Genomic DNA, 22,199 nt, shown 5'->3' with positions numbered 1-22,199 from the left:
CAAAATCTGAGAAGATTGTTTATTCTCTTTGACACAGTTAACTGTGACAAAACTAAAACTCACACTTTCTTCACATTTTAAGGTTTACTTTTTTGTTGTTTTGTTATTTTCTTTTAAAACAACATTCTCATTCCACTTCAAGACTTTAACAGTTTTCCTGTTTCAGTCATCCCATCAAACATACCATGATAAATATATCTGTATATATATTTATTTATATATATATTATACTATTAAATTCCTTTTTTTTTGTGTGTCACAGCAGCTTTATTCATTTATTATTTATTTATTTGTTTTTAGAAAAGATGGGTGAAGGGAGATGTGAGCAAATGGAAGGACAGAGTTATCCATAAGTGTCAGGCTACAAAATTAAACCACTATGAAAAACATCATGTTGGGGGCGGGGGAAGAACTATGTATTTTGCACTCTGTCATGCCGTGTTTGGCTTGTGTGACCTTTTGTGGTTCCATCACACGTTGAACTCCCCTACTGTCTGTTTTGATTCTTTAACAGACTTACAGTATTGTCTTGTCTTTTACATTTACATGCATTTCAATCAGTCACAGATCCAGCCCACCCCCTCTTCACCTTCCCTAGGAAAGGCTGTGTTTTAGTTTGTGGGGCTTTCTCCTTCACCACAATTTGGCTGGGCTAATGAACAGGAACAATATTGTTAAGTAAAGCCAATAGCTCTGATATAACCAGCCCTAAACCCATCTGTTCAGGGTTTGGGTGGCAAATTCTGAAATTAGATCCTGAGGGACCAACTTTTCAAATCAATGCTATCATCCATCATGTGATTTTGCTATGTGTTCAGCAAAGCATCGTATAGGAAACAAACAACAGATTCTAGAAATACCACAACCTGATATGTAGAGTGAACACCATGGTAGCTTTTTGAGTTCATATGGCAATAGTCTCTCTTACTTTCATTTTCTGAGTTTTTTGTTTGTTTGTTTTTTCTTCTTCATTATGTCCAGTCATTCTCAAAAAAATAAACAAAAACCCAAAAGCCATTTTTTTTCCCCTCAGATCTTGAAAAGTTACATGTACACTGGCCAAAACCAGATAAGGGTGGGTTTTTTTTTTGGTTGTTTTTAATTTTTTTTAAATTTTTTTTTGTTTTTTTGTTTTTTACATAATTAAACCAAAAGAAAAAAAAGGAAAAAAAAATAAAAGAGAGAGAGAACATTGTTACAGTCAAGCTTCACAAAGATCATTACAGACTCACTTGGAGTTATGGGACAAGTAAGCCATGAAGTCTTCTACCTTGGGTGAAAAGTCCTCAAGAGAAGGAAGCTTCCAAGTCCGCGAAAGTGGGGGAGCCAACTGCTTGCTCCAGAGCGCAAAGTGTGTGCTTTATGATACAGCAGGGCAGAGAGAATGTCCTGTCTCCGAGCGATGACTGAAGTCAAAGCAGCCGTAGCTGAACTCTACAGGTAGGTACATCTTTGTGCGTGCGCGCGCGTGTCCTCTTAAAGATGGTTTTTCCCCACCGTAGTCCTGGTACACCCCATCTCGTAGTGATGACAGTTCTGACACCTGTGGCATCTCCTTTTCCAAGCGCGTGTAATAGATTCACATATAAATAATTCTGTGTCACAAACTCGCATGATTGTTAGCGGTGTCGTGTTCTTTTTTTTTGTTTGTTTTTTGTTTTTTGTTTTTTTTTTTGTTTTTTACACATAATACTCCTTGTCCTTGTTTTTCTGCTTCTTGTGGCCGCTCTTCGAGCTCTGCTGCTTCTCCTTGATGAGCGTGCCGTTGCTCTGGGCCGAGTTGCTGATGTAGTTCCGCGTCTCGTCCACTTGATAGGACCCCTCGTCCCTGTTCCTGTACTTGTACATCGCGTACAGGAGGATCAAGATGCAGAGGGCAGCAGCAGCCACAATGCCGACGACCATCCCTGTTGTACTGCTCGACTCCCGGATCACCTCTGAGGCCCCCGGAACCCGTCTGACTCCCGGCTCCGTGGGGTTTGCTGTGGGCACATTACGGAACATGGGGGAAGTAATTAGTGGGCTCTTCAGTTTGGTGCTGTCTAGCTCATAGGCAGTGGGCAACGGAAGCAAGACTAGATCAGGCTGGGGTTTGAGATCACGGTTATTCATTTTGCCAGCTGGCAATTTGGGCACCATCCCAGACGAGGAGGAAGCTGTGAAGCGGATCAGCTCAGGGGACAAAGATGTGGTAGTAGTCCTACTAGTTTCGGAGACTTTGTTAGGTCTAAAGTCCTTGGATTCCCACTTGGGCGCATGTGCTTTGTAGCCACCTTCGAAGATTGAAGTGGAAAGACTCTTATCTGTTACCAAGGAGAAGGTGGTGTAAAAATCTTCATCATCAGTAGGGGGCAGGTTAGAGTCAAAGGTTTCCCCTGAGCCATACCCAGATATCACCAAGCCATCATCATCACAACCATCGCTGCCTTGGTCCGACAAGCAAGGTAACCCCGCCTCAGAGGTCATGGACAGGGAATCTTTGGTGGTCTCAATAATGGTGAGGAGGGGGCGAAAGGTAGGGGGGAGTGTAATGGAAGGTGCACGAGTAGCAATAGGAGGGGTAGCTAAAGGGTCTTCTACAAGAAGAGGGATAACTAATTCACCTCCTGGGATTGAAAAGAAAAAGAAAAACAGAATTAGTATTTTTGTAGACAGAGACAATTCATAGTCATTTTCTCAGTGACTGCACCTCATGTTTTAGGCATCAGAAATTATAATAAAGTAACCCGGGTCCGCACATGGATCCTTTCTTGTTGCAGCCTAACCATCCTAAACTGATTTAGAGCCCATTATATGCCTCTTGCCACCAAAATCGGAAATCCTTAGGTTTTTAAAGATACTCCCAAGTAATTATTTAGATAGAATTCAAGTAGGCTGTTTCCAGGATCTGCTTATGAGATAATGACATTCCATGTTACTGTTGTAAAAACTGGCTATCAAAATTGTGTGTGTGTGTGTGTGTGTGTGTGTACATGTACTCATGCATGTGATTAATCTGTGAGCCCTACCATTTCTTTGTTGCCTTCTTGGATTTCTACTTACTTGCTCCCATGAGGATGACCATGATGCATTCTCCATGTTACAGAGATCAAGATCAGTAAACATAAGAGACCTTGTCTTTAGCATTTTAAGCTATTACCTTTTATTTAACATTTATCAAGTTCAGTCTTCATTTACTATATGCTAAGTGAGGGGAACTCAGGAAAGGTTAAAAAGGTTCATCTAACCCTTTTTGTGCCTTTCCAGAAATTCTCATCTATTAAGTGACAACTGGCCTTGCATTGATCTCATGTTTATGCATTGCTTTTATGCTATATGCAATATATGCTGAGTTGGACACTAAATTTTAAAAATACTCAGACTAGGTATCCATGCTTTATGGAAAACTTAGACTCAGAAATGTAGAGATAGCAAACGGAGGTGGCTTTTTTTTTTTTAGATCTTTATTTATTTATTCATGAGAGACACAGAGAGAGAGAGAGGCAGAGACATAGGCAGAGGGAGAAGCAGGCTCCCTGTGGGGAGCCTGATGCAGGAACTGATCACGGGACCCTAGGATCACGAACTGAGCCATAGGCAGATAGATGCTCAACCACTGAGCCACCCAGGTGCCCGCAAACTGAGATTTTAAAATCAGAGATTCCTGGGGTGCCTGGATGGCTCAGTTAACCATCTCACTCTTTATTTTGGCTCAGGTCATGATCTCAGGGTTGTGAGAGGGAGCCCCAAAGGATTCCTGGCTCAGCTCAGCAGGGAGTCTACTTGTCCTTCTTCCCCTCCTTCACTGCCCCTCCCTGCTCTGTCTCTCCCTCAAATAAATAAATAAAATCTTTGTTTTTAAATAAAATCTTTAAAGAAAAATAAAATCAGCAATTCCTATCTACAGTGGGAAAAATAAATTGGTTTATCCATAGACCTTAATTATCACACTTCTGAACATGTGGACTAGGTCAGGGAAGAAAGTTCAGAATGGTTCAGTAAATCACAGTGCCTTGTAAATCATGGGTACCATAAATATTCTATGGTGGATATTACCAAATTGTAGTGCCACGTTTATTACTCATGTATGCAAGCAAGATAATCAAGTTCTCTTCTCTGTCTCTTCACAATGTTATTTTTCAAACAAAGAATCTCTGGAATCTCCAGAAGTCACAGTTCATGTCTCCTCTTGAATTTATTCCAATGCAGCTGTTTCTTTCTTTTTTTTTTTTTTTAATCCTCTAGCAGGGATGGTATGATGTTTCCCTGTCCCAGTTAGACAGTTGAGTTGCTAATATGATATTACTTCTGAACTGGGTCATTAAGCATTCAGCCAGGTATGATATTCTTGTCAGTTCTGCCCTCCACAGTAAGTGCCCTGATGGGATGATTGGTATTTGAAGATCTACTATCATATAGTCAAAAGTGTGTGAAAAGTCAGATGTGACTTTTGCCCTGGTGCCCCTTATTGGTGACAAAGACAGACATGTGACTCAATACTGCAAAGTTCTAGGTGGACAAGTCTTGGAGCTTACATGGTTTTTCTGGGTTCGTCCTACAAAGACTGACTCACAAAAGAGAACTCCCCAGCTCAGCTTTCTGTAAGCTGAGAGAATGGCCCCCTGAGAGAAAAGATGTTGCCTACCTTCAAAGCACCTGAGAAGAACCCTTTGTACTCATGTCAGAAGCTTTACTCCACAGTTAACTAGCCAATAACATTGTGTTATGTAGAGAGAAATGGAGTTGGGGAGGGTGGCAATAATGTACATAATGTGTATCATTTGGAAGGGATCATACAATCATCTTCGTCCCACCTGATAATGTTACCATATGTAGAGAAATAAAACATGAACACTTCTGAACATTTCAAGAGGATATTTTGGGCTATGCCCTAACCCCAAGCATAGTGCTTTTCTAGTGCTTAGAGTTTCAAATTATTGAGTGAAATGATCTTTGCAGTTTTGTCAAGCTTCAGACTTGCTTTACTGGACCAGCATGACTTTTTTTTTTTTTTTACATTGTGAACATATATAATACATATATCTTGCAACATATTTAATGTATAATTTACAACTTTTGCTAGCTTTTATAAGTGGGATTTGAAGCACAGTTCCCTAAAGGTAAGTCGTTCCTAAAACTAAGCCTGAGTTGACTTTTCTCTTTATTCTTCCATGGGGAGGAGGTGGTGGTGGTCCCAAGTTTTATATTTAAGGTGACCCATGAAAAAAAGCAGTGTTTAAGTACTTAGGTACGAGAAGAGCAGTGAGAAGAGAAGAGAAGGCCAATGCAATTTGTTTGAAGGTCCTCTAGAGATTACTCAGGGATGACTTTATTTTCCTTCAGAGAACAAGACAGGATTTTTTTTTTAACCCATCTCACCTAGAATAAAGGTTTAGTTTGTGTATTCTTTTCTGGCACAAGCCCTGAGAGTCATCTGCTCCAATGATAAAAATCTACTCCACGTATATTAAGTAGACAGGAAACTGGGATAAAGGACAAAGAATAACCAATCTGCAAAAAGGCAAAAGCCTGGTACAGAACACTTAAATATAAAGGCAAATTGTTAAGTAGGGTGCTGGTGTCCCTTTAAGTGAGATTAAGATTACTGCCTTCATGATTACAGAGTGGCATTCATTTGCAATTTTAGTGTACCATCTGTGACACCCAACTGGAGTCTTAAATTTGCCTCCTTTTCCTCCCTCTTTTTTCAAACCTAGCTAAAACTTCTGCAGTGTCTTTGTTGTAAAAAGTCTACAAAATCCACAAATTGCTCACTCTGCAGTTGAATTGCCCCCACTTTCGTTTGCTGTTCACTTCTCAATTCAATACCTTTTAATCTCTCTTGGATTGAAAAAAAAATGAGTAAAACCATTTTCACAATGAAATGGAAAGAGAGTCCTAAAGCTTGCCAACTTATAAAGAGCTTCTAAAAGGTTGGTGAGCCCTTAAGTGAAATGAGAAGAGCTTATTTTAAAATTAAAATGGTGGGTATGCTATTTCAGAGTTGAAGTCAAAGAATCTGCCCAGATTACTAATCTTCAATTTGCTTTGCCGTTTTGTTATTAATCTTGGCAGCAGTAATAAAAAATGATAAATGATGCCCCCTGTCAGGGAAAGTGAGCCCCAATTTTGGTGGTAGGTTCATCAATGACATGGGAGAAAAGCTTTCATGGATTATCATAGTCCATCTCAAACCCCCTTTCTTGGTATCTCAAGAAATTGGAAGAATGTCTTCAGTTTAAAAGGAAGTCAATTAGGATATGGAAACTATTATGAATGGGAATTGCAGTGAAAATTAGATAGAAAATTTTGAAGAAAATTTTGGAGAATATGCAAGGTGCCTGGGAGAGGTGTGTGTGAGTTGGCATGTATAATCAATTTTAATATCAACTCCCATCTTTAAGATTTAGGATGCTTATAGTGTCCTAGGGAGTCCAAGGGCACACATCCTTTGAGATGAGGGGTACATTTCTCTCAAAATTAGATCCTTAAGAGAAATAACTTAGATTGTGGAAAGCTATTTAAGATTTTATGTTTATTTGTTTTAATCCAAAGTGATTATCCTTAGAAATGCTAGAGCAGCAGCTGATACTTTTTTTCAATGCCCAAAGACTATGGAGTCAGGGATCTACCAGATGTCTAGGCTTATAAAAGCATTCACAAACGCAAGAAGCCTAAAATCATAAGGGGCTACAGGCAGAAACCCTGCAGGCTATCAACACCCTAATTTCCTATTCCATCCCCAGAATTTTTCTTTGGCTCGGAATAAGAACTATCTTTATTCCTTAACGTTAGCATTTTAAATCAGGAATATATACCCCTTTTTGACAGGGTTGTGCTTTTCTTTAAACTAGAGAGATCACTAGGGATATAAAAGGTCTATTTTAGCCCTGAAGGCTGCCCTGCTTTTTTGCTTTATGAGTGTATTTATAGATATATAATTCATGTGTCTAGGGCTGATATCCAGCAAAAGGGGCTCTCTGCCATCGAAAAAGACAGTGTATTAAAAATTTAATAGAACTTTTCTGAACTGTGAGAATGTTGCAGGTAATGGTGAATGTAGTAGGTCATCTGAAAAAAAAAAAAAAAAAACAAGAGCAGCACAAAATTTCAATGTGGCTCCAACCTTTGCCTCTCTGGATATATTTGAGTCTAAGAAGTCACAAAAATACCAAAACAATGACACTAAAGAGCCAGACTGAGAGAGGACGCCATTCTCCAATTCCTTGAATTTATTTTATGTATATTTAGGTCCTTTACCTCTCATTTGCATTTTTTCTAATTCTCTGCTGAGAAATTCACATAATACAGAAAAAGCATCCTTCCCCCTTCTAAATTAGTGGTTGAATGATATTCATTTAGTTGTTTGGTGCCAAAGCAGTGTGTACTTGTAGCACATAAATATCCTGAAGCTTGCAATTCTTCTCCACCTTCAGAAAAAATAGCCATGGACAAATATGGCAAGTACCTGGGGAGAAGACTCCAGAAAAACTCAAGTGTCTCAAAGGGGCTTCACTTACATTTTAATAAGATGCGAATCTTTAGGTAGGACATGTTTTCCCTAGTTTGTCTGAAATGGAATTGATTCTGAAAAGCTTCAGGTTCTATTTTCTAACATACGCCCAATAAGATGGTACAAAGACACTTGGTATCATTTTACCTTGTAAAATAAGGAATGTCCAGTGGGATTTTTCATTTGCCTATTGGTTAAGAGCTTTGCCTCTGGAGTCACTCAAACTCCAGGTTAGCATCACACCTCTGTGGCTTACTAGCCCTAGGAGTTTGGCAAAAAATTCTTAAACTTTTTGTAAAATAGAAGTAATAACGTAGTCCATCTCAAACCGCCAGTGTGAATAATCATTTAATACATGTTAATGTTAATTGTAAAGCATATTAAGTATTTAGCACAGAACCCAGTGTTATTCAAAAATGCTAATTACTAGTATTATTTCTATTAACATTTTGGGTCTGTAAACACTGAAACCATTCATTACTTTCTTCTGACCATTTTTTAACGTAGTAACCTCATGCTAAGGTACAAGTATAATAATATAGGATCTAGATGATTCAGGTTATTTTAAATGCAGACTTAGAAGAATGACTTATAAGATTTCAAAGAGCTTTTATCTTTTTAAAACAAAATTAACCTTTTATTAAGTTGACCTATGGATAGCTTCCTCACAAAAATCAATTCTATTAGACAAAATAACACCCCATTTAGTAAGTTCTTGGTTTTAAACCCAAAATATCATCTAACACATGAAACAATATAGAATCACATGAACTGAGGCAGAGGAAGCCCATTCATTAAAGCTGCTAGGTTGCAAACATGTCTGTTAACCACCATTCAATCTGATTATTTCTATAACAGTTTCAGATAACACAATGCATGAAATTAAAGTGAAACAACCTCTTTATTTAAAAACTGTATAGCACTTCTTACTGATCTTATGTTTCCAAAGTGCATAAAGCAACATTAATCCAAATACCTTTAAAGTCAAAGGATATTTTCACCTCTAAGGCAGTACCTACCTACATGAAAGATTTCCTAAATACAACTTTAGATGTGAAAATATCATGTTGCTTCTTGGTAGAAGAATCCTTAGGATCCTCCTAAAGTTCACTTGATTAAATCCAGGAAATAAGTAGCAACTATTAATAGAAAGGCAAAAGGGGAGGAGGGATAGATTTAGAGAGAGAGGCAAGGAAGAGGGAGAGAGAAAGAGAAGATGGGGAGAGAGAAAGAGATAGAGAGAAACAGAGAGAGAAAGAGTCAGGGAAGGAGAGGGGAGAGAGAATTGTGTACCTTCTGTGTATATGTGTGTGCTTTCACCAGTAGTAAGTTCTATACATTGGAAGGCATCATTATGATAGGAACATACTCAGAACACCTGGGACTCTCGATGCCTTCATTCTTTATAGAATTGATTTTGTAGTCGGCAGTGATGGTGGTGGCATAATCCTGGATAACCAAACTCTACCATAGTCACTTGAGAGTATCTTAATTTCTCTTTGCTGAAGGAAAATATGATAAGACTGATTTCCCTGAGTGCTTTCTAAGGAATTAAATGAGGATGCATTATGACAATACTTGGAGGTAACTCATTTTCTTCTGGGGGGTGCCCAGGCCTCCCATTGGCTATAACCAATTTAATATCCCACTGCAAAGCCTACCATGACTTTCAAGGCATTAAGGTTGGTTCAGGCAAAGAGGCTAGGCTTCCTTTGGATGGTAAGAACAACTTACCCCCTTCTACCAACTGTAGAGTTCACATTGATCATTAGAAGCAATTCAGCACAGAACACAACAGTGAAAATTAAGCAGAGAGACACAAAGAAAATAAAATATTTAATACTATTTCAAAATCATACAGTAGAAAATAAAACCAACATCAAGGCCAAAGTAAGCTAGAGGAAAGGAAAGCAAATAACATCAACAAGGCATTCACAGTATAATGACAGGAAAAAAAAAAAAAAGTAAAAGCAAATAAAAAAATAGAGGCTGTTTTTGGAAAACAAAGAAAGACATTATTTCCATATAGATAAAATAACTTAAGTGAAAAAAGCATACCGTATTAATTTATAGTCAACTTACATCAACAAATTGCCCGCATGTTTTTTGGCATGAAAGAAAAATTTACAAAAGAAAGTTGTGTAAGAATGCTCTTGGACAAATAGAATTGCCACATTCTTGTAACTTGCTTTTTTTGTTGTCATTTCTTAAAAAACTTTTGAGCAAAATGTCTAATTTTTCAAATATAATAATTTACAACAGAGGATGATACAGGGAGGCAACAACACATACATCCACACCACATAACATGAAAAGAAAAAAAAATCTGCACTTCAACAAAGTTTTACTTTGAGGGGCTTAGGAGAGCATCGATTTTGAATTCAAAATAATTCTGATTGCAATGATTTAAAAAATTTAAAAAAAAAAAACCTGTTTACTTTTAGAATTTGCCTTTAAAAAAATCTTGAATCTGGAGGATTTTGAATGAACTTCTGCACTAATATAGGTTCTCAGATATATATTTAATTTTTAAATATTTTTGTCTTTTTGACAAGTTTTAGATTTCTTTAATTTAAGGGGATGGATGACAGCACATATATTTGAACAATGCTAAAGAAGGGGGGGAATGGGAAGGAAAGATGCAGAGAGGGGAGGGTTGTATTTATGAGTGTACTACACAAGAGATGAAGATGATGGGGGTGAATGTGTAAGTGAGTCGCCATGTCCATGTAAGGGCGGCACGGAGTGATCTAGCTGCATTAGAGCTTCTGGCTGTAAGGAAGGGATGGGCAATATACAAAAACAAATGAGCCTACACATGCCCATCTACAGAAATAAAGAACAGAACTCTAACACAATCTCACACACCCTAAGCTGCAACTTCTTCAACATGCAATTACTCCAAAAATCATTACATTTTCATTAAAGAGTTTCAAATAATAAAAACAGTTAAACTTTTTTTCCTACTAAAAGTAGCCGAGATACATAAAATAATAATACTATTAATAATGATCAAAAGATTAAAAGCAAAAACAAGGAGACTAGATTTATGCATTCAAGTTGAACAACTTCACCGGCAGCCACACAGCCCCATCTAGAGTTGAGGGTGGTGGTTAGAGACTTGCAGAGCTGATGGAAAGGCAAAACCTTATAGGGAGCCCGCCTGCTGGGAAACTAATCACTTCCCTATAGAGCAATGGTTCTGTTTAAATGACGTCATCCATTTTTCCCCCTGCCACCCATGGTGCATGGGATTCCCAAAGAGAAGGCACTAATTTCAAAGATGTGGATGTGGAGATACTGCAGCTGAAGTTGTTCCACATTTAAAGAGGGAGTAGGGAAAAATTGCAGAAAACAATTCATAACTCTTTTTTTTTTCTCATAATTTTGGATAAAACCAAATCTAAAGTTAAAGATCTAGCAATTAAAAGAAACATATTGATATATATAGATAGATATAATACAAAAAGCACTTAATAATTCCCAAACAAAAAGGGAGAAAAGAACAAAAAAAATTTTTAAAGAAAAAAAGTATTTCACACACTTTCAGAGATGAACAACCAGATGCACACGCTGAGGAGGCACAGACAGAGCAGTCAGGGGACACTTTTTTTTTTTTTTTTTTTTTTTTTTTTGCTTTTCGTGTTCTGGCTTGTTGATTCCCCTTTGGTGATAGCCAAAATTGAAAACAAATTTTGCATTTTCTTTAAAAAGAAATTTTGCATTTTCTTAAATTTTTTTTTTTTTTGGTTTTGCTTCTTTAAAAAAAATAAAAAGGGCGTGCAGTCTGGATGTACGTCATAAGTAGACATTTGAAAGAGAAGAAAGTGGCTAAGACTGACAAATGGGTAATCTTCTATTATCCTTTAACTGTAGGAATGGTAATCAAATTAATACATGCTTAAAGTAAGTTGCATTTAGGGAAAATAGAAAAACAGAACAGCAAGCTAGGGTTGGGGAGAGGTCAGGAAGACAAAACTGATTTGGGGGTGGGAGGAAGGTACTGGACTTAGTTTTTCATGCCTTTCCAGTAGGGGCAAAGGACATCCCAAGGCTTCCTGCCAATTACAACAAGGAAGGGTTGTGCACATGTGTATGCATGTTGAGGCCTGTAGAGCCTGTAGTGGCAAGAACTGAGGTAAAAATATACATGGGTTCATGGGTTCTGCTCTAGAAAACTTATCCCATATTCATTCACAGACTTGGAAGGCATACTTTGTAAGTCATAGAGAGGTTATAATTCCATTGTTCCATACGAGTTTTCTGTGGTTTTGTCAAATTGACAGAGTACCATAAGTGACAATAAGGTATTCATAAAATGAGCCTGATAAATGGAATAGCAGATAGATGATAAGATGATAGATAGATAGATAGATAGATAGATGATAGATAGATAGATAGATAGATGATAGATAGATAGATAGATAGATTGATTGATTGATTAGTAATGGGGCAAAATCCCTCTCCACTCCAAAGAACACAGTGATACAATGTCAGTATCTGTAAAGTACAGGATAGTCAGGAAATGAGCATGGTTTACTCCAAGGACATTGGGGGAAACTATACCAGTCTTCACGTGGGAAACAAATGTTCAGTCCAATCTATATTGAGAAAAATGGAAAAGAGAGGGAGAGGAGGAGAATAAGTGTGAATGTATGTGTGTGCATGCATGCGTGCACGTGTGTTTTTAGAAATGGCCTCAGCCTCTACTGGAAGAGATCCTAAGAGTTATAATCAATACTTTATTCCTGTGGGAACATTAATGTCCAACCAAGGACTCGGAAACCCAGGTAGGCAAACCACAAAGGTAAGACACTTGAGAACACCTGGTTCTGACACGATCCTAGTCACTCCTAAGAACTTTTCTGGGTGACTTTAACAAAAAAGAAATACATTGTGAGGATGAGTCAGACTTTGGCCCCCTATGGGACGCCCCTTTTATTATTTTATTTTAAAATAATTATAGTAACGTGTCCCCATGGGTCAGTCCGTACCAAGATTTTTAGTCTCTGGTTTAATAATGTTAATCATTATTGTAGGAACTTCACAAAGGGTAGCTAGGAGGTTTTAGAAGGAGGAAAAGAATCTCAATATAGGAAACAAAAAACCCTTGTTGCCACTGATTTTTTTTTTGAATAATTATACTTTTAACATTGAATTGTATGGTATAAGAAGATCCTACAAATGTTCATACGGCCTCACAAGGCATCAAATGACTTCTATAGAACCAAGTTAGTTTTGGTAATACTCAGGTGGGCTGTTTTTTTTTTGTTTGTTTGTTTCATAGACAATTTTTTAAAGGAAGAAACATAACTGGCCTAAGTATGAGACTTAAATAATAAGATACTTCCAGTATATACATACTCTTGGATAGTAAGAGGTGTTAAGAGGTGTTTTGAGGAAGACAGATCATCAAATTCGGTCTCCTAAGTTTTTATTGAGTAATTTACCGATTTCAAAGTAACCTGTTTTAAAACTCATACAAGTAGGATGTCACTTACATTATAGAAATCACTGGTTTAAACAACTGAACATAGCAAAATGAATGGTTGTCACTTTGCAAATAAAATATGTATTTTTAAACCCATGGAAGCCATAGTTTTAAATGAAGCCAACACTGACTAAATATAGTGCATATGCATTTTCATAATATGTTAGCCATCAGTTACATATATAAGCTTGTTTGATTTCTAATGTAGATACAAAGTAATATCCCAGCTTTATTTTAATCTTTTATCAGCTATCTGTGTTAGGTTTTATTAATCTAACTGTAGTAACTACAGTAACTACAAGGTTCTGTACCTATGCTTCTACTTGGTGGGTGTTTAAGAATAATTTAGAGTTATGCTTGCCATTGAGAACAAATAATACAATAGTTTGACTTAAAACAGCATGTTTTCATGCAACCATTTTTTTGATCCCACCATATCCAAATAACACTGTCTAAATGTCAAGTCAAACTTTTAAAAACATCAAATGCAGTACGATAGAATTACACTGGTCAGAATTCATCTTGAGGAGTGCACTTGTTTCAAAGAAAAGTAAGTTTCTAAATTGTTTGGAGTTGTGTTTGATACACTCCAAAGACATACTGAAGTAACTCAAGTGGTAGACCTGCCTCTTTGGGAGAGTGGATCCTGCTTGCTAAGAGGCATTGTCTTCAGGGTGTACAGGTAAGGTCCAAGAGAAAGGCCTGAATGAACTACTTTGTATAACTGCAAATATTTTAAATTTCTGAGGGAAAATAGTGAAGAGAGGAAGGAAGAGTAAACCTTTCTGGGAGTCTGAGTGCAATTCCAGAGAGACACTTGAACCATTCCAAGTAGGGCAGGTTAAGAGAGAAGTATGGAGAACAAATATCTACTGAGGATTTTCAAGGTTTTTGCATTAGATCTATGAGGTACATCTCCCCATCTGTCCCCCCCAGTGATAGAGACAAAAACATTTCACTGATTGCTTATGTGTCTATGGGAAGAAGGGAAGGATTCTTCTGGGAGAACCATTGTCTCAGTTCTGAATCATGGTTTGGCCTTTAAGAATGCATATGGAATCCAGGAATATGGGAATGGCTGCCATATGTGTTAAAAAATGAACCTTGCATATACTCTGCCTTCTTGCAACCTCTTCCTCAGAAATGAGTGATGCTCAGAGAAGGGGTAAAGAAACCTGCTTCATACATGGTATATGTTTCTAAATAAGCAGTTTCGTATTTTCTTTATAATGGTGAACAAAAAATGCCCAAAGTAAAAAGTCATGTACTATCTGTTCCCAAACTCAATTTCCACATGTTGTTATAGTAGATAGATATGGAGAGACAGGAAAATTAGGGAGATAGGGAGATAGATAATTAAGCTTCCAAGATGGACAAGATAGTCCAGGACATCATCAAGCCCAAGACTCAGAACTGTATTTCTGTATTAATGATCTGCTTCTCAGTTTAGGGTAATTTTTCATACTCGAGTAGATAAGAATGGATATAACATTACAATGGGTAGCATTATAATTTAAAACCAGTAGGATAGAACATTTATTGTGAAAGGACCTTAAATTAATGACTTCTTTCCTATACTCACGTAATCCTTAGCTTGTGCCTTAATTCAGTCCCACCATCTCCATTCTTGTTTGTGAACCTACTATGCCCTGCACAGATTTCTGCTGACTCCAATACTCCATTGTATTCAATTTGTTTTCTTCTTAGTCTCAACTAGGCTACAAGAACTTTAGTACAAATATGAAGTCTTTTTGTCTTTATTTGCTTACTAACTAGAATACTAAAAACCAAACATTTATTGACTGAACTAATAAGTGAGTAAATTGGTTAATATATTTAATTACGCTTTTTTTTTTTTTTTTTTGCCCCTGCACTAGGCTATGGCTTCCATAAAAGCATTAAAATCATGCATTATTATCATGGCTTGCTTTGTGCCTGGTATTTAATACATGAGATAGAAATTTTAGAGTCAGGAGACCCAAGGTCCAGTCCTGGATGGATGTAGTAGTGACCACTATACTAGCTTGTTAAGAATCTTAACAAGTCATTTAACCTCCCTGAATTACTTTCCTCATGTATAATATGGATATTATGATGTCTACTCAATTAACCCATCTCACAGGATAGGCTTTATGACTCATGCGATTTCTTTTTTTTTTTTTTTTAATTTTTATTTATGATAGTCGCACAGAGAGAGAGAGAGAGAGAGAGAGAGAGAGAGGCAGAAACACAGGCAGAGGGAGAAGCAGGCTCCATGCACTGGGAGCCCGATGTGGGATTCGATCCCGAGTCTCCAGGATCGCGCCCTGGGCCAAAGGCAGGCGCCAAACCGCTGCGCCACCCAGGGATCCCCGACTCATGCGATTTCTAACGTCAAAGTGCTAATAAATTCTAAGAGCTTTCCAAATATTTGTTACTTTTGTTTTCAAAGCTGATACTATAGCATTGTTATAAAATTAGGGTTTTTTTTTTTAGGATTTTATTTATTTATTCATGAGAGAGGCAGAGACATAGGCAGCGGGAGAAGCAGGCTCCCTTCAGAGAGCCTGATGCGGACTCGATCCCAGGACCCTGGGATCACAACCTGAGCCAAAGACAGACACTCAACCACTGAGCTTCTCAGGTGCCCCTAAAATTAGCGTTTCATATTCAACAGAGGAGGCTGAATCCCAGACAGTTGAGGTCAGTGCTACTCCAAGTGTGATCCTTGGAGTGTCTGCTTCAGCACCAACCAGACCACCTCAATCCAAAACTCTAACCTGAATATCTATGATTACCACTTCTGTTGAAGCTCTGTCCCTAACCTTCTAATAATGCTAAGTTTCTAACGCTTTCTTAGTTCATCTTGTACCAGTGAATTTTCATAATTTCTGTATGTAATTTCATAATTACTTTATTTTACTTTTTGTGTGGGCTAGAGTTACTCTTGAAGAGCTCTTATTTAAATGCATTTTCATAAGAACCTATTTATTTAGTGGCAGGAGCACAGACCTGGAGGTGAGCTCTTGTCCTCTAGCAACCCATGTCACTTGAGTCACTTGCTCTTCACTCCAACTCCTGAAATTCTTTGGAAACACTTATCTCAATAGACATCAGAACTGTGGGGTAAGATGAAGACATGAGGGAACAGAGGGTCCTGATAGTATTTTAGCTCCTTCCTACCCAAAGCATTAATACACTAAGATATACAAAAGGAAAACTCCATTAAGAAATTTTCAGGAAAAAAAAAAAAAGAAATTTTCAGGAATTACTATTCTTTTAATTTTGTTTTAATCAGGTATCAGTGCAAATAAGGCTTTCTTCACTCAGGATATTAAAAGTTCCCTGATTCACAAGCTGAATCTATATGCTTATTTTGTGTTTTTTAATCTGTCTAGCATAGAGCAGGACATACCATAGGTCTTCCGTGCATATGTGTTGAATTAAATTACAAAAATAGAACAGCTTGCAACTCTTGGAAGTCTGCATTGTGAAGTGGGTGGGATTCAAAAAAGCTATCTTTGCTGGCACTAGTTTCTTTAATCAAGAAGGAATATAAAGTGAAACAATGAGAAAGAGCAGTAGAAATAGACCTCAAAGCCATGAACTTAGCCACAGTTACCCTGCTCCTTGCCTTGCCTCCAGGTAGACTCTTAGGGGTAATTTGTGCATAAAGCTCGTTATTTGCGAATGATTATGCCCTTGTAATACTATTAAAATCCAAGATAGTTGGTAATATAAAATACTCATTTTATCAACATAAAAAGTCACCAGTGTGCCAGTCAGAAAAATGAAAGCCCTGTCTGAAATGTCTTGTTCCAATTGCTTGAATAGCCTGAGATTCCTCCTTACTTCCTTACTTCCTGCCTCATCTCGCTGTCTCTTGGATGGCCCCAGGCATGGCCCTAGGCTGTCTTAATTTTTTTAATGATCCCATCTAGCCTCGTGGCTATGCATGCCTATCATCTATATGACTGATTTCCAGATCACCTCTACCCATCCTCAGAATTCCAGTTCCTCATCTCCAACTGCCTACTCAACATTTCCACTTCAATATCTAAGAGGCTTCTCAAATGCAAAAAGGCTTAAACAGAACTTTGGATTTTATTTGGCTCTTAACCTTGCAACTCCCCTTGGATTTCCCATCTCTTTGGTCTGACTCAGATGTACAAACCCCTAATTAGTCATCTACTTGGGCCCCTACCCTGTCTCACCTCCACATATCCAGCGTACCAGGAAGTTTTAGTGGCTCTACTCTGGCAACAAATTCTTCACATGTCTACTTTTTCCAATGCCATTATCTATGCCAGCACATAAATCACCATAATTCCTTGCTTCAAGTCTGTAGTAGCCCCCCAACTGATTTTCCCACCTTCACTATTCACTTCCCCAAATCCATTCTCCATAATGAGCCAAACTGCTTTCGAAAGTATACTATATATATATATATATATATATATATATATATATATTATACAATATAAATCAGATCAAGTCAGTTTCTTGCTTAAAATATTTAAAGACATCCTCTAACCTAAACTCTGGACCCTGACCTACTGTGAAAGTACCCTGTGATCTGCCAGCTGCTTACTGTGACTCCCATCTCATCTCCTACAGATCCCCTATAGCTCCGCTGACCCAGGATGTCTCAGACTCTAGCTATACTTCTCTAGCTTTCCTTCTAGGAACACTCCTTTCCTTGCTCTCTGTCTTGCTAGGTTCTTCCATTGATTTGGGTCTCTCCCCTAATTTTATTCTTCAGAGAGTTCTTCTGTAAATTCCCTAGTAAAGTAGCAACCTGCTCACTAACTGATCTTGATTCTCTACATAGCTGACTCTTACACATTCATTTATGTCCAGTTCTCTCTCAATGGATAATAAACTCTATGAGAACAGAGACTTTGTCTTGTTCTCCACTATACTTGGAGCAGAGCTGGACATATAGTAAGAGCTCAGGAAATTACTGCTGAATGATTTCACTCAGTGACATCATTTCTGAGGGCAGGCATTGAGTAAATATTTTGTAAACTGAGTATTGAGGCACTGCATTCTCTATTTTGTTTTATTTTATTTTACTCTTCTCTAAACCAGATGGGATTTCCCTGAGTTCTAGTTAGCAGTTCCAATGCAAATTGGACCTTCTCATCCACAGCTGCCTTAAGAAGGCTTCTGAAAAAAATACATCACTATCTAACTCATTCTCCCTTTCATAAACCAGAGCTGGGATGTTTATTAAAAACTCAGGCTTTCCTTTGCAGTTGTGAAAGCTAAAGATAAAATAAACAGAATATTCAGACCTACAGCTGCCAAACTTTGATGCTTGTCTTTAGGCAATAGCAAGGAAGGAGCCAAACAAATTATCAGTAGGAGGAATGGTGACCAGGGTAGTAAAAATGTATTTGGTTATCTTTGCCTCCTGTGGCCCTGCAGCCACTGACAGCAGAATCTGGCAGCAGTGGGACCTTTCTCTTGAACTGGTACCCTGACACTTTATGATTGTGTTTATAGAATAATAAATTATTTAAGAAGGTTTATTTTGCTTCTGTTGTTCACAAAGGCACATTTACTCTGTCATTATGACCAGGATTCTTTTTTAAAAATATATTTTTAAATGTATTTATTTGAGAGAGAGAGAGACAGAGAGTAAGACAGAGCACACTAGTGGGGGGTGGGAGGCAGAGAGAGGGAGACAGAATCTCAAGCAGATTCCTGCACCAAGCATGGAGCCAATGTGGGGCCCAATCCCATGACCATGAGATCATGACCCTAGCCAAAATCAAGAGTCGAACACTTAACCAAATGTATCACCCAGGCGCCCCTATGACCAAAATTCTGTTTTCTTTGTACCAGAGTTTCTTTAGGTGGTAGCAGCTGGACATCCCAAACTGTTACTTCCTCTCTATATACCCCATAAATCCTCTAAGCTGTTCAGGAGAAACAGCTGAACATGAACACACACAACACTAAAACTCACTATCTTGAAAACACCCTCTTTTCCCTTAAAACATATTTTCATTGCAAGGAACATACAGTATTCATAAATCAATGCCATTAAGGCATTTTTGTAATCAATGGAAACTAGTACTATGCAAACAAGATGAAAAGCTTGCCCATCATCACTTGACATCAAGATGCTGTATTATAACTGCATAGCTTTGACTGTGTCTGACCTGAGCCATGAGGAGCAGAAGATTGCAGAGATGTCTACATGGACAAGACACATATCATGAGATTATTCTTCGTTTTTTTTGTAAATAAAACTGCTATATATTAGGGACGGAGCTATAAGAAATTCTCTAGTCATTCCAAAAACTCAATGCACAGGAGCCTATGGATTAGTAAAGAGAGATGCTTAGGGATAAATGCATATGATCAAATGGTAGACAAAGTGATTTCCCTGCAAATATGACAAAAGAGAAAGAAAATATAAATTGTAATTATATAGTTAAAACACTAATTAACCAGAAGCCTAGTTCTGGAAAGAGTTGTTCTTAAGAGTTATTGAGAACTTTTATTCTCTGCTAGGCATCATTTTGAATGCTTTAGATATTTTATTTCAGTTAATCATTACAATTACATCTTACATATCAGTAAACTTGGGCTGAAAGAGGTTAATGTGCCCAAAGTTTTACAACTAGAAAGTTGAATAAGCACGCACAAACCCAATCCTATATATTTTTACATTAAACCACAATGCAATCCTTAAACAGAAGTTTGTTAATATTTGGTTCTCAGTGAGCATGGGAAATTACAAGCAAGCTACTCTTTAGGCACAAAAGCAACTTCTATAGGAGATCCTAGGAGCTCTACAGATTTCTTTATTTTTTTTTAAGATTTTATTTATTCATGAGACACACAGAGAGAGAAAGAAAGAGGCAGAGACACAGGCAGAGGGAGAAGCAGGCTCTGTGTAGGGAGCCTGACGTGAGACTTGAGTCTCCAGGATGCTGAAGGCAGTGCTAAACCGCTGAGCCACCCAGGTTGCCCCTATAGATTTATTTCAAACTCCTTTGACTTTGAAATTATTACTACACAATGAGATATTCAGAGGGGCTATGAGGGTTTCTTTGTTGCTGTTGTTTGGGTTTTGTATGTTCATTTTTTGGTTCTGTTTTTTCACAACCCCAGGTCACCTAAGGCAGACCTACTAAATCACTCTACTGGGGTAGTGGGGGCAGGATGGCAGGTGTGTCTGGATATTTTCATTTTCCCAGGGGGCTCTTCTGCAAAATCAGGTTGAACTTGTAGTGAACTAAATCCCAGCTGTGATCCAACTTCAGTGACCTTGAGTAAGCCATAAACTCTTATTCATAAAATGGAGATAAACTTCACTGGATGTTGAATCAATCAAAGGAGATATTACATATACAGACATTTTTAAAAATACATACAAACATATACATATATTGCCAGAAATGTTAAGAGAGTAATAAACTATCTTACTGGCACATCCAAAGCTACCTAACAGTTTCTAATACATGGATTTTAGGACCACACAATAAATGTTTTGGATGTTCTTTCTATTCTAAAAGTAACATGATAGATATTTGAAGTACCTATCAAAAACAAAGTAGTCTAAATTATTTGATTCCTTTGCTATTTGCCTGAGTTGTTAAATTACAAGTGCTCCCTGAATATCTCTGTCCCATGTCATTTTCTTTCATATAATATCCTAATTCATCATTGACTCTACAGAAATTTTTTTTTGAAGTATCATAAGTCAATTGTTGGAGGAGATCATCACATTGTTCTTTTTTTAAAAGATTTGTTTGTTTATTTATTTATTTATTTATTCATTCATTCATTCATTCATTCATGAAAGACACAGAAAGAGAGGCAGAGACATAAGCAGAGGGAGGAGAAGCAGTCTCCATGCAGAGTCCTATGTGGGACTTGATCCTGCAAATCCAGGATCATTCCCTGAGCCAAAGGCAAGCTCAACTGCTGAACCACCCAGGCATACCACATTGGTTTTTTTTCATACCCTATTATTTTATTTTATTCTACATTTTAGCCTCAAACTGGAAGGCTCTACTAATCATCGCAGAGTGAATAAAAATGGCTTTCTCTGTATTCATTGAATAGGCAGATGCTACTAGCACAGTCTCAGGCAGGCCAGAAGACACCAGGATTGGCTTCCTACTGTGTCCTTTCAGAACCAGGGAGCCTACTACGTGTATTAGAGAAAAAATGGTGTGTTAGGACAAGGATTTGACACTAGTATGGCTGCAGATGAGGATTACAAAGTAAGAGTTACAAGCAGCTCTGAAAATGGAAGGAAGGGCCAGTGACCACTTGATCACTTTCAATATCTCCTCTAGACGATGTCACACTTTTTCAATGTGGGCTCCCATATTATTTCTTCATGGTATTAGTAAACAGATAATGATATATTTGCTTGTGCTGTTTCAGATGGATGTTACTTGATTTTTAAGTTTTCACACCATATGCGATGACCATATGAAATATCTTAAAAGATTTGAGAAACATTAAAGGTTTTACTTTTAGTGATTGTACCACATTTAATTAAAAAAGCCAGCATGCTGAAACCTTGAAACCCACATATAATCTCTGTCTTCATGTAGAAGTTTAATGTGCTCACATGCAGTGACTCCATTGGAACGTTTGTGCATTAATTTTATTCCTGTTTCATGGTATTAATCTATAGTTATTTTTCCCCCAATGCTATTTGTCAGAAGGTCATATTTGTTTTTTTCAGATGGATGGATAGTATTGTAAGCTGAAACTTAAAACTCAGTAAGTACAAAGTATTGTCTTTGCAAAATCACCTGGTGTAGAGCTAGGCTCACGTGGATCCCCTTTGTTGAAAAAAAAAAAGCTGATTTTTAATGATACGTTATACAATACAAAACATATTAGCCCTTGCAAACAATGAACTAAGAAAATCCTTGTTATTTTGGATGATTAAGCAGAGTTTTTTGATAGTGGTAACTCATCACCACTCTTTCTTGCTTGAAGGGCCAATAGGCAAAACACTAGGCAATTGAAATACACATTGAGTTAAGGCCTAGGGCTGGTACAGTATCATAAAAACTTAGAGAAATCATTTTGCCCTTATCATACCTGTTCTGTTTTTATATTTGTTTTGGCTCAACCCAAATTTTCCTTGCATGTGAGGGTATGTCTTGTTTCCTGGAAAATATTCAACAAAAAACAGGAGAACCTACTGTTTTGTTCCATGCTTCTGTCTGCTTGAAGGTTAGGGCTATTTCTTTA

At 37.5% G+C, this 22,199-nt stretch overlaps 1 protein-coding gene across 50 annotated transcripts in view; it reads right to left on the bottom strand.

Annotated features, from left to right (window-relative positions):
* Positions 1 to 280: 280 nt before the first annotated feature.
* Positions 281 to 22,199, bottom strand: part of NRXN3 (neurexin 3) — a 1,525,926-nt gene continuing 1,504,007 nt past the window's right edge. For 17 of the 50 annotated variants that reach the window (XM_072762116.1, XM_072762119.1, XM_072762124.1 and 14 more), the window contains one exon: positions 281 to 2,606. In XM_072762116.1, coding sequence (XP_072618217.1) covers positions 1,681 to 2,606 — 926 coding nt within the window. In that variant the 3' untranslated portion in view covers positions 281 to 1,680. Of the gene's footprint in view, positions 2,607 to 9,995; positions 10,265 to 22,199 lie in introns of those variants that run through there. The other 33 variants (XM_072762154.1, XM_072762155.1, XM_072762144.1 and 30 more) reach the window with 5 other exon arrangements.

Source organism: Vulpes vulpes, chromosome 6 (genome assembly GCF_048418805.1).
Source record: "Vulpes vulpes isolate BD-2025 chromosome 6, VulVul3, whole genome shotgun sequence".
Classification (NCBI taxonomy): Eukaryota; Metazoa; Chordata; class Mammalia; order Carnivora; family Canidae; genus Vulpes; species Vulpes vulpes.
This window is presented reverse-complemented; position numbering and strand designations above follow the sequence as displayed.